The sequence below is a fragment of the Buteo buteo genome, chromosome 21 (assembly GCF_964188355.1).
Source record: "Buteo buteo chromosome 21, bButBut1.hap1.1, whole genome shotgun sequence".
NCBI lineage: Eukaryota > Metazoa > Chordata > Aves > Accipitriformes > Accipitridae > Buteo > Buteo buteo.
Genome location: NC_134191.1, coordinates 17192501 through 17206367, shown reverse-complemented (window position 1 = coordinate 17206367; position 13867 = coordinate 17192501). Strand labels below are relative to the sequence as shown.

At 35.5% G+C, this 13867-nt stretch overlaps 1 protein-coding gene across 2 annotated transcripts in view; it reads left to right on the top strand.

The window, feature by feature from the left end:
- CACNA1D (calcium voltage-gated channel subunit alpha1 D) overlaps positions 1 to 13867 on the top strand; it is a 197469-nt gene that overhangs the window by 65973 nt on the left and 117629 nt on the right. For both annotated transcript variants that reach the window (XM_075053572.1, XM_075053574.1), the window contains exons 4-7: positions 4148 to 4287; positions 8152 to 8294; positions 9716 to 9868; positions 10808 to 11004. In XM_075053572.1, coding sequence (XP_074909673.1) covers positions 4148 to 4287; positions 8152 to 8294; positions 9716 to 9868; positions 10808 to 11004 — 633 coding nt within the window. The remainder of the gene's footprint in view (positions 1 to 4147; positions 4288 to 8151; positions 8295 to 9715; positions 9869 to 10807; positions 11005 to 13867) is intronic.

Here is a 13867-nt window from a genome sequence, read left to right as displayed (position 1 = left end):
GGGAATAGTTTTCTCCACTATAGAGAAAAAAAGCAGATAAATGTGTGCATCATAAACTGTTAGAACTGCAGTCTTCAGTCTGTATTTTTAAATTATCTCTTACTGCTTTATTTTTACATAGCAACCCTACCTCTGCAACGCTTCCAATAATACTGAAAATTGTATGATAGATTAAAGTATTTAGTCCTGAGCAATGGTTGCTTAAGCTCTGGACATGCTAGGTGATGTATGGCCTACAGATGTGTCTCAGTTGCAGAGGGAAAAATTGATGTCCGTAGTGACTGGCAAGGAGTTACAGAAGCGTGAGAAGGGACTGCCAGTACCTTCCTGAGGGTGAGCAGGTTGTTAGATTTGCAGTTTGTGTTAGAACATCTGTTGGCTGCCTACTTGAAAAAAACAACAGTCTGTAAAGAAAGCACAGCCTGTACTTTGAATATTGTTAACTACTGGGCCAAATTATTCATCTGGCCTCTGTGGAAGACACAAGTTGTGATTTTAAAAAAAATTAAGTGTGTGAGAGCATGAAAGAAAAAGAAAGGAATGAAAGAAGGAAGAGAGGAAAAATGAAATTTTTGGAATGGAAAATTATAGGCCTCTTTGGTTGTAGATATATAGAAAAATCTGTGTTCCTTTTCTCAAGGTTTTCAAGAAATCATAGCTTTTGGATTGCCCAGTGGCTATTGTTACAAAGCATCTTTCCCTTGTGCCATTGGCTTCGTTAATAGCATCATCCCTGTTTCTATCTTGTATCCATTATGAATATATGTTTCTAGAGGCAAATTCTGGAACCAGGCATATATATGCTTTACAGCAGGGAATGAGGTAGAAGGAAACATTTCCATTCTTCCACAGAAAGGAAGGAAAACTTTCCCAGTGTTCAACATTATGTAGAATGCAGGGGCTTTTTCATGTTGGATGTGTAGTGGGTGTAAGTAGATTCAGGGCATGTACAAATACCTGTACTTTTCCCTACGATCATGTAAGAATTATCAGAATAATAGAAATTACAGAACTGTTAACTGGGAGGGACTTCTGGAGGTTATCTAGTCCTTCAACTCCTAGCAGGACTGGTGCCAGCACTAGATCAGGTCAGCTGTACCTTTGCCTAGCTGCATCTTTAAAACTTCCTGCTCTGAAGCTGCATGTTCCCATTCTGCACTACCCTTCTGATAAAGAAGTTTTTCTTAACATCCTGTGAACCTCCAAGCCTGCAGCTTGTGCCTGTTTTCCCTTATTTTACCATGTGCTGCTACCTAGCATTTGGCTTCATAATCTTTTTAAGCCCCTTTCAAGTAGTGTAGTCTACTGTCAACCTTCTCCTACTCTCCTCCTTGCTGGAGAGGAGATCTTTCCTTCACTGCAGTCTGCACTTTCTCAATGCACTTTTTGAACTAAGAGACCCAAAACTGTAGTAGTGCTGCAGCCTCACAGCACTGAGTAGAGGTGGATAATAATTTCCCTCTATTTGCTCACCATGCTGTTCCTAATAGAGCCCAGTATAGAATTTGTCTGATTTACAATGAGCATATATTTAACTTGGTGCCCACTGTGACTTCCAGGTCCTAACTTAGCCCCTATAGGTGTAGGATTATTTAACTGGAGGTGCAGAACTTTAAATTTTTCCTTGCTGAGAATCATGTGGCTTCTGTTGGTCCAGCTGTCAAGGTTTCTTATGGTCCATCTGCTAAGTGACACACACTGACCTTAAGCTCACCACTGGGTTTAAAAAATGAGCTTGTCCTACATCCCGTATTGTTATAATAGAATGTCTGCAATACTGTTTAGGAAATAATAAACAGTCCTGCTTCCATAAAAGGGAAAGGAAATAAAATAAATGGGAACAAGACCAATACTATTTTTAAAGGTGGATGCTAAGTGATAGGGTATAGTTTAGGATGGAATCTGGTAGAATGATGGATGGAATTAAATTACATATTTGCCTGTAATAGCAGGACACTAGACATGATGACCCAAGAGGTCATCTTGGCCCAGAAGGTCCCATCCAGTCCTGTGTCCTATCTTCCCTTTATGTAAAGAAGCTGTTGAAATTTTGTGTATATGAAAATTCCTATATCTCGTCTCACCTTTTATTTTACTACTATGATTTCAATATATATTTTGCCCATAGCAAATGCCAACCATAATATTTTTGTCTTCCTTATGTTGTCTTACATTATTTATCTTTCTAGGTCCAAGATGCAGACTTAGTTATATGCAGGGAGACAGAAATAGCTGTTATTGTGAAATGTGTACATGGTAGGATTTGCTTCAATTTAAGCATTTTTGCAGTATGTTTCTCAGGAATGTTGGTAATTCATATTATCGAACCTCTATGGTGCTCTCTAGCCAAAGAAATCTGATGGCTTTTAGTGGACAAACCGTTCACATTTCTTCCGTGTGGCCACTTCACTCTTGTTATCCAGTAATTGTTCCAGTTTATTGGTGCTAAATTAACAAGTAAGTGGAAAGGAAAATTTTGAAATAAGTATTAGGAAGTATGAGGAGGACATCCATCAGTTTCACTGGGCTGGAAGATCTCATGCAAAATATAATGCAGCTGAGGAGACGCTGTCTTGGGTGAAGCTCTACAGTGTTTATGAAGTGTACTCAAAGCAGGGGAAAGAGGCAGAAGCATGGGACTGAGCTGAGCAGGAGATGAGATCAAGAATCCTTGCTTTGCACTAGGAGAAAGCCTCACCTCTCATAGCGATCCTAGGGTGCTGCTTGTTGGAGATGAAGACCTGGAGAGGAGTATGTAGTTTATTGATAAGCGTCTACACTTAGTAAGTCACCAGTGTCAGATTTATAAATGGATATATCACATCCTGTACGTAACCAACCCTAAATGGCCTTTTCATGAGGAAAAGAAATCTAGCTTCCCAAATTAAAGACTTTGCACGTGAGAATGTAAAGATCTTTGTTTCAACTGCAAACAGTTAAGGTTTGTTTTTTATTTGGTTGTATGTGAAAGTGCCAAGCTGTGTAACAAAGAGCAAATACACAGTTTTGTGTGTAATGTCTGAGCTATGTTTGAGTATATGATAGTAGGAGATGTAATCCTTACTGAGCAGTTATAGTCTGTATAATTAACATTGTGTGTGGTAAGTGAGCAACATGTGTTCCTGAACAAGTTTTAAAAAAATGAATCATTCTCTTTGTGTCTTTTATTCTTGGCTCTAATATTTGCACAGCAACAGATAACTAAACAAAGTATTATACAAAGTGGTGAAATGATGATTTGTGAAGGTAAAAAGAACAAACGTGTTAACAGATCTGTTTTGATAGCAGTTACTTTTACAATTTATCCAATTCAAATATGCTATTACTATAGAAAGAAGCCACCACAAAAAATATTACCTGATTAGCTAGGAAAAGAGATTCAATGTATAGCTCTGTTTAAAATAAGGATTTTGGTAAATTGAAGAAACTAATAATGTTTAAAAAAAGCATTGAAACGAATCTGAAGTTGGGGCTTCAATGATACAAGGTTCTGATATACTAACTTAAAATTTCTTCAAGCATATTAGGTTGATTTAAAGAAATTCTGGTTATGTGGAGGGAAAAATAAGTCAATGTAAACTTCCATGTCAAGATGAAAAGGTTGCAAGACAGTGTAAAATTAAATGAAGACCCTGTTAAATAGCTTATAACTTTTTGAATCTCCTTAGTATGGGATAACCCTGTCTCAAACTCCCTTATTAGGTAGAACTCTGTGAGTGCTAATTAAATAAAGGCTGATATAATGAATAGTGAAAGTAAGTATACCACTGCATACCTTTTAAGGATATTTCCAGGGCCCTGTTCTACAGCATTTTCTGGTTTTAATGAATGCAAAGAATCCTATTGACATGGATGGGACTATTTACTTGAGCAAAGGTACACTATGCTTCCATGTTTGCAGAAACAGAGCCCTTTTCTCTCACAGAATGTGAAAACAGGAAAATCTCATGCAATTATGTTATTATAACCTTCTAAGTACAGCTATCATTAAGTGCTATGCAATTAAAACCTGTAAAATAAACTGTCATGAAGTATTGTATCTCCTTAGTCCTGATGAATACATCTTACCCACTTACTCTAAATTCTAACCAGTAAGAGAGCTGTTAAATTATGTTGTCTTTCATTGTACTTTTTTTGTCTTTTACAGGAAAAAGTAGAATATGCCTTCCTGATAATTTTTACAGTTGAAACATTTTTGAAGATTATAGCATATGGATTATTATTACACCCCAATGCATATGTTAGAAATGGATGGAATTTATTGGATTTTGTAATAGTAGTAGTAGGGTAAGTAACTTAACCTTCATTATACAAAGATTTAAAATCTTCTTTACAGTGAGGTAGATATAGTTCTGTTTGGCCTACGCTTGATTTCTATTCCTTTGGAGTAAAAGAAAGAACTGGTATGAGTGAAAAATTCAAAACAAGGTCCTAAAAGTTTTCAATGCTATCTGTGGCTTCAGGCTGTGTTGCACAATCAGCTTTATAGGAAAATTTCCCAGAGAGTTCTGAGTTCTGCCAAAAATTTTCCTTAGTTGTTGTCTTGCAGAATCTTTTCCATCTGATTTTTCCAAGGTGAACTCCTGATGTCCTTCTTTATGATAAAGGTTGATCTGTTCAGGTCCTTACATTGTTATTTAATTTATTAATTTATCCCTATACTGTGGTTACGTAGAGTTCATCTATTCAACAAAGAACTCTGGGGGAACCCATGTGTTTCGAAGGGGGAGAGGAGTGGTCAGGGGAGACAGAGTTAACTGAGTGATTCCTTGACCTTCCCAAAATCTGAGGAAAATTGGCCTTTCCTTTGGGGTGCTGCACATCAAGCCCCATATATATATCTGACTTTGGCTTGCTTGGGGGAGTATGTATGCTAAAAATACTTTTTTTTTACCCTGTGTGCCTCACTGTGCCAGGAAACCCTGGAGAGTTTGTACTGCTCCTCAGAGAAGCGACTGCTCCAGCCTTATGCAAGTTACAGAAGAGTGGAGAGTGGAACATTCCACATTTACGTTACACACCTGCTTATGATAAATAACATTTTGTGTCAGCAACTTTGTCTTAATGGTTGTGCTAATTCATTAGAAGATCCTACCTTCAGCTATCTAGGGAATTATTCCTGAGGCATATATTCCCCATTTCTCTAAATATTGTGGTGATTATATTGAAAAAAAGGAATTTCCAGTACTGTAAATTTTGTTTATGGAAAATATTTATTATATAGAACATGAAGACCATCATCCACATATAACTATATAATTTGTATGTTGTGGCTGGCTTGCAAAGAAGGCCTTGGCATGCAGTGTGCAATTCTAATTTCATTTTTAAGTTCAAACTATAGAAAGGATTGCCTCTAATTGAAAAGACCCAGAAATTAGAGTGTGTGCAGCTCTTAACTCATGTAATTACATTAAGGGAAAAGAAAAACATGCAAAGTAAAGGAATTTATGGTAAAGCATTATAAAATTTGGGCAAGTATTATGAATGTATGAACGCCTGATTTATAACTATTTGATTCTGAGATAGTAAATGTTACTGAGAAGATTGTATTTGGGCCAGTTGCTTGGCATTCAAGCAGTTTTGGTCCAGGGCTAAAATTTGTGTATAAATAGATCCTTCAGCAGGTCAGGTCATTCTCAACAGATTGGCCTCTGTGCCTGAAGGGGAAGCTTGGTGGGCAGGTGTGGAGACTATCACACATAAGAGCTCTATTCTCTTGCCAGGCAGTCACTTGAATAGACCTCTTCCCTTTTGTCAAGTGACCATGGAGTTACAGTAACCCTGGAGCAGTCTAATTAACATGACCTCTATCTTTGGCTGTGTCCTAAATACATAACTAAAAAATTTTCCATTAACTCATAAAACACTCATTATTGGAGGCTGAATCTAGTTAGGTCAAATGCTCACACTGAATCCGTGGAAAATACGGAGAAAAAAGGACTATATTTTATAAAATACCTAAAATATCACACTAAGATTTAAATCTTAGCTCAAACCCAAAAGTTTTGGAATATAAATGTTTGTGTAGGTTGTCATCAGTCCACGTGGATGACAAGGTGGACCTTTTGTAATGTGTCAGGCACTGACAGTATTTTTGTTATTGTACTCTGTCAGCAATATTTTTGTTTCTTCTTTTAAGAACACAACCCACATAAGCAAGTAAGCAAGCATGAGTCCATTTATTTAATAAATGCTTAAAAGCCCAGTGAAAAATTGATTTTCATATATAACCCAAAGTGGATATGGAATCACTTCTGGATCTGATTCTATTTGACTAGTTTCATTGTGAAATTTCATTAGGTATTTTAATAGCTTTGAAAGAGCTGCCATGATGTCCTATATTGAATGTATTAGATGAAATTTGCTTCATGTGCTTTCTCAGCAGAAACTGTAGCAGTCCAAATGCACAAATCTTAATTATACCAAAAGAAATCTCTATTAGCAAAAGGGAAGCATGTATAGAGACTTTTTTCCACAACATCAAATTTGGCATTTAAACTTTGGTAAAATGTACTGGAAAATAAATGTCAATTTTAATAAAGGAGATCAATGGTTTTATACCTTAGTGGCTTTATAGGATAGACATAAAATGACAGAGCTGTAGACATAGCTGTGAATGTGATGTTTTCTCCTGTGTTTGTCACTTCTCTCTGAAACCAGTTAGAGTATGAATTACTTTCAGAGTGGTCTACTACTTGCCTGCATGCTATGCCACATAATTTCCATTGATTTCTGTGAAAGAATAAGGTCCTGGTAGAGAAAGCTTTCATAGTACCTTCCTATGCCTGTAGCTTTTCAATTTTCTGAATGATGTATGAACTCACAGGCTGAAAGCACCTTCTCTTAATCTGGGACTTGATTCAGAAGTCTGTTTAATCATGCCTGCCTTTAGAGCATGAATAGTCACTCTGAAATCATTCAGGTGGCTCATTTTCTTAGAATTATGCTTCTATTAAATTACAGGGCTGAATCATGACCTGAAATATTAAATGTCTGAATTTCTATGGTATAGAAATACCTAGCAGTATGTAGGTTGCTGGTGTTCATTCTAAGATCTGTAGTCTTCATGGCTGGGTTTCACTCTGGAGGAGAATGAAGCAGAACAGGGGTGGATATTGACTGATAACAGGTTAATTGTTTATTGGGGAAGAGAAATTCTTCAATATTCTAGTTTAATAGGTTGCCCAAATATTACATGATTTCTAGCAACTATCCAGCATGACAGAATTGTGAACCAGAGTTGTGAAAACTTTTCTTGACAAAACCAAAAACCTCCACATTTCAGGAGTCCTTTACAAGTGTGAAACACTTTTCAGGATTACAAAACTCCGTTGACTTGATAATCCTTTCAGGAGAAGTTCAGTTTTGCAACTAATGAACTACAGATGGTGCAAAGGATAATATGGTTTGCGTGGCCTAGCGACAGTTGAGAAAACCATGCATCTGAAATGCAGGTCCAAACTGAAATAAATATAAGATTACTTTGCACTTCAACCACTTGTATCACTTTGAATTGCTGCTAGAAGTAGGAAAGAAAAATAAAACTCTTTTGTTCCAAATTGTTCTAATGAATGACTAGCTCATTTCTGCAGTGAAGAAATACAATATAATAAATAAGTCATCTGTAAATATTTTTATCCTCAGAGATATTATGTGTAAGAAACAAATCTTTTTGGTGTTATTAAATGTTGTACTCTAATTATTTTTTCATATATTCAGTTTTTGCTGATTGTATTTAGAATATTGAACTGCAGTGTTGCTTGGAGTTCATATATTTCACCAAAATTAAAACAGATGGTTTCTAGTGATTATCTATTTTATGTTCTAAAGAGAAGACTAATTCTCCAAACCTTACAGCTAAAATGTTTGAACAAAGAAGTGGCAAAGTAGCTTCATTTATTTAAAAATAGCAGATTGTGTATACAAGCGGAATGCTAATTTATTGGATACTGTGTGATCATAGCTCTCTGGGGGGATTAGAAACTCTTGCACTTCTTAACTTCTCCTGTCACGATTTGATGTGTAAATATACCTCTCATTTTGACAGCTGAACAGCTTTTCAGAATTATCTACAGTTCAAGTAATTTCCTAATACCTTTGACTGCATGGTAAATGGATGGTGATGACCTTACCCTTCATCTCATTTTCTAGATTATTTAGTGTAATATTGGAACAATTAACCAAAGAAACAGAAGGTGGCAGCCACTCAGGTGGCAAACCTGGTGGCTTTGATGTCAAAGCCCTAAGAGCCTTTCGTGTACTGCGACCTCTCCGGCTTGTATCAGGAGTGCCCAGTAAGCTCGTTTCTGTTTAATTCCATTGGCATGAATACTGTAACTGGTCTGATTATTTAACTTTCTTGTTCCAGACACTAACAGAAATGAGATCATATAAAGTTGGGTTTTTTTGTTATCTGGTTATGTATGTAAAGTGAGTTTCAAGATGAATGACACCTTATTTCAAGTTGAACAAAGGATTGTGAATTCATTCAGTGTGTGATCTTCTTACACAGTTCAATAAGCAGACAGGGGAATACACTTCCTTTTTAGAAGCTTTATATAAAAAGTAAATTACATGTTAAAATGCAAATACACCAGAAAATAAAATTCAGATCTTTTTATTCCACGACCCTGCAGATCTGAAAGTGTAGGTGGTCCTAAAATAGTTTATATGTTGGTAAGTGTATGCCAAAGCACATTACACATTTCATATTTCCTGCCCCCTCCAATGCACATTGAATGCCTTCTGTTTATCTCAGTAGAGCTAACAGATAAATTAGGAAACTTAAAAAGTAGAACAATATTATTTAAAGAGAGCAATTGAATTATCTGATAATCTTTCCTGTTTTCTTTTAATATGTTATTAATTACTGAAGCTATTTGGGCTGAGTGAGAGGTTCATGGCTGACAATTCAGCTCTTTCCAAGACATTCAAAAGAAGAATCCTACTGCTGTGTTTATTATATCACAGTCTGTTACATGGAAATGATCATGATGGTATATATTTAGCAAAAGAACTTCAGTGAAGAAAGAAGCAGTCTTATGAGATTTCAGAAAGGAGGTCTATTAAAATAAAAATGAGGCGTATTTTGTTCTCATTGGTACTGCGGCAGCTTCATTAATCTGGGATTTACTTCTTTTGGTAAAACAAAAATTTGGCTAAATATTTAATTAAGGAGAAAAGAAAGATGGAGTAGTTCAAAAAGTGATGTGAGGGATAAATGATGAAAAAGTAAGTTTTTTCAGAGTAAAAATATGTTTTCCCAGGTAACTATACTTTATTTATCTCTCCAGACCAAAAATAGAGTTCTGCAATTGGCTGAGTGTACATTTTCCCAGGACTTGCCACAAAGTTGTGGTTGTAGCACAGAACTTTTTAAAGGTCATATAAAATGACCTACAGTCACACACTGACTACATGCCCTTTCTTTCTAAAAAACCATAAATTCTTGTGACACATTTCAAATATTGTCTTCTATGCCGTAACCTTTATTAACAGAGGAAGTAATTAGACTTTGACATAAGGTTTTAGATACTTATGAAGTATTCTATGTTACAGGAACATTTTGTGATTCTGGGCAGTAGAAATTTTTTAAGAACTGATTCACTCTGTATGCCTGTGTCATTAATTTCTAATAACGTGTAATTATAGAAAATTTGGTAAGGCAAGACATAGAAGTCTGGTTCATATCTTGTATCCTCCTTTTCTCTTTTAGGTTTACAAGTTGTCCTGAACTCCATTATAAAAGCCATGGTCCCCCTCCTCCATATTGCCCTTTTGGTATTGTTTGTAATCATAATCTATGCTATTATAGGATTGGAACTTTTTATTGGAAAAATGCACAAATCTTGTTTTCTTATTGATTCAGGTAAGTCATGAAACTGTTGACTAAAATAAGGGATTAATTCTCTTTTCTTTCAAGTCTGTGGGATTTCAGTTTGAAATAGAACAGGGGCCAAAGCACTAAAACTGTTGTAACTGTTTTCACTGTGGTGCATAATTTTAGGAAAAGTGCATTAAATTTAAAAAACAACAAAAAAAATGCAAACCAGTTAGCGACGAGAATATTCTCTGAATAAATTTTCATTTCTGAAATGTGTAACTGAAATGTCAGTAGTGAAAATAGTAAGGGTGACTATCTACAAGGGAGAACTCAGTAGTTTTTTCTAATCTCTGATTACTGAAAAACTAGCTAGTCCTGTTCCAGGAAAGATATACTTTCCTGAGTTCACAATCTGGCAGTGTGTCTCCTTTAAGATTGTGGCAGTGTAGTAAGAAGTGCAGTTCTGAAATGAGTAAAGAAAGAAAACGGTGTTCAACCAGGTGAAGTGATGAAATGAAAGTGTTTGTTATGGGAGAATTTTGAAGGAGTGAAACATCATGAGGGAGATACTTTATCTGATGGTGAAGAGTACATGTCTATGTAGGAATTAGTCCAGACCTGTTTTCCTTGGTGGTCCATATGTTAGTATGAAGTGGCATGAAGTGAAGAAATGGCAATGAAGAGGAAAAAAAAAAAAGCACAAGGAGGTTCTCAAAAGTTATGTTGTATTATTACATGCTTCTTTCCACTGCTTAATTACTCGAGGTCTTTTATACATTCAGTTTTGATTAAACTATTTTAAAGTTGTAAGGACCAGATGTGAGAGAGACTAAAAGCTCCGAAGCTCCCATGGGTTGCATTTCTCAGCATTTCTCAGGTTGATACCTGGATTTCCTTCCAGCAGGGTTGGTATTTCTTCATGTGAAGAGTTAACTCACAAAAATTTGAGAACTTGAAAGTTCTGATTTTTTTGTCAATTTTCAGATATACTAGTTGAAGAAGATCCAGCACCTTGTGCATTCTCAGGGAATGGACGTCAGTGTGTCATGAATGGCACTGAATGTAAGGGTGGATGGGTTGGACCAAATGGAGGCATAACCAACTTTGATAATTTTGCATTTGCAATGTTGACTGTGTTCCAGTGCATAACCATGGAAGGATGGACTGATGTGTTATATTGGGTAAGTTCATAAATCACTGAGCTTTGTTTACTTCTAAACAAGCTTCAATGTTCAAGTGAGAAATAAAATACAATACTGTCAGCAGGAAATCTTGGTGAGTTTTGCAGGAGATGAGCTCAACTGCATACTTTTTCCAGTCACAGCATCTTACTGGACTCCTCAGGCTAAAAAGACATTTTAGAAACAAATTTATTCATTGCTTATTTGAGGGTTTTTTTGCCTATTCCATTTGGATAAATATAATATTACATTTATGTCCTTTGGACTAGCTTTTTTTCATGCAAGTCTACAGTTTTTAAGTATGTCTTCTGATTAAGCTTAAGAGCTCTCTTTTTGCAGTATTTCTGCAAAATATTTCACAGCACTAACATAAATTAGAACAAAGCAAGCTCTCTACTGTCATTGCTTGCCATGGGGACTGCAAAGCATTTGTTAGCCATTCAGAAACAACAAATCACAAGAGCTGTAAGCCTGACATTGTCTCCGTAGAAGCAGCAAAACATATTCAAAAACCTAACTGTGTGAGTCCCCACCTTTAAATGCTACTCTAGCATCAGATATGGAACCTCCACAACCTTACACCATAGACAGCTGGACACAGACTGGGAAACTGAAGATATATTTAGTCCTGATTTTACAAATGAGCATGGAGGAAAAAGAACACACACATTTTTAAAGGAATAGGGTCACCTAAATATACAAGTAGACGTTTCTCTGCCTAACCCCATTCCAATCTAAGGACATTATGATCTTTTGTGTAGTAAAGACTTCTTTTTAAGTATCTAAATATCTGATTTGAGTGAGTTGTCCAAGGTCATTCAAGAAGTCTGGGACAGAACCTACCTACCATAGGTGCTGGAAATCAATGAGAATATTCTGTACTACTTGGTACTCAGCAGTAAGTCTTTGCAGCAATTAGGGCCTTATAACAAATATAATTCTAACAGTTCAAATGTTGGAAAATATTCATGGGAGAAGGAAACTGATTACTAGTAAGGATCACTATTGTCAAGCTGTTAAAAATGGATGAGCTGTCTCCAGATGTTTCTTAATGGAACTATATTCAAGGTTATGTTGCTCACAGTAGCTCACATTTTTATTTTCTTTAAGTTTGCCTGGCCAAGTGGGGCTATTCACTGATAGCACATCTGTTGTGAAGTATTGGATGCAGTTAAGGATGTAGTATTACCCAGTGAATGAACACTTAATTTTATGTGGTCATTTGTTGCAAATCAAGGGGAAATATGTTGTTGCTAGAAAATATAATGCCAGAGTGTAGTCTCGGGTAAATTCTGTGATACTAGAATATAGAATATGGAGATGTTTTTAAGATCATGTCACTGTTAAAGATAATTAAGATGGTAAAAAGTGGCATTCTTTTAGGATTGAAAGACACAAAAAAAATTGACAAAATATGAATCTCTGCTTCCACTGTCTGTTACCAGAGATACAAAATTGGCTATAAACATGCAAACCTTCAATACTAAAGAGTCTAACAGTAATGCATAGCTACATATAGGCTAATGTATTGTTTCTTATTGTGTAGGTTTATCAACTCTTTGGGTTTTGCTCTTCAGCTCTTCCTAATTTTCTCAAAAAGACTGTGTGAACGTAGAATTATTATGTGCTTTATATGATTTGTGTTTGTGATGATGACAGTTATTTTTTTCCCTCCTGAAAGAAAAGGGAAGGTTTGCCACAATTCTCTAGGAAAAAATACACATTTAACATCTTTCAAGGCAAAAGTATGCCCATATTTCAGTACCTGATCATTCCTCTAACTGTCACCAATTTTTTTTTAAAAAATTAATGTAAGAACTTTGGGGAGTTACTGTATTTAGAATAAAATTGTTACAAAAGATAGAGAAACAATTTAAGCTGAGTGGCTCAGTATTAAACATTTTTTACCCTAAGAATTAATGAGCTAATTGATCTGATGCATCTTAAGAAATCTTTGTAGAGTCTCCATTGACAGCACAAAAAATAAAACCATTGAAATAGGGTGCTGAATATTGTCATGATCAGACAAAATGCAAGACATAAGAAAATTAAAAATTCAAAGAATTCAAAACTGCACACATGAGTTATTTTATTTATTTCTTTATAATAAGTTCCTGGTGTAGAAGACATTTACAGGTACACAGACACCAATTTTCATTTTATTACAAATAATACTGGGATTATTAGACAGCGACGCAAATATTTATTGACCCAGTGAAATATAATCAAAGTCAGATATTCAAGTGGCTTTGGAATCTGTCTTAACTGTTTAAATAATTAAATTAAAGATCTGGATTCTTTCTATCTGTAGACCAATAAATTGCCCATTGTCAAGTTGAAATTACTTGCCAAGGAGAAGAGGAATGATGATTTATATGTTTTAATTTCGTCCCTGCATTAAGCTGAGGTAGATTTAGCTATTGCTAGCTAAAGATTGGAAGAGATTTTGTTCTAATTGCAAACTGTGAAAACATTAGAGGTATACCAGGTTGTAACAAAAATTTCCAAAGAATCTAAAGAAACAATTTTAGCTAGAGGTGCATGGGTTTTGTAGGTTGCTTTTTACTTAGAAATCTATTGATGATACACAGACTGAATGAGTTTTATACAAAACATAAACAAATAAAACCAAACCTACAAATATTAGAAACTGCAAAAAATTCTGATTTCCATTTGGTCATTGTGTGAACAGTAAAATTAACTATGTAGGCTTATCTTGCTAGCAGGTGTAATCTGAGTGTGTGAAATATGTGCAGTATTTTGCATCATGTTATGTGGCATTCTGTTAGCAAGAATGACAGGTGAAAATGACAGCTTCCAACAACACTCACTAGCACAGCTTGTTTTCACCTGGTTAACAGCA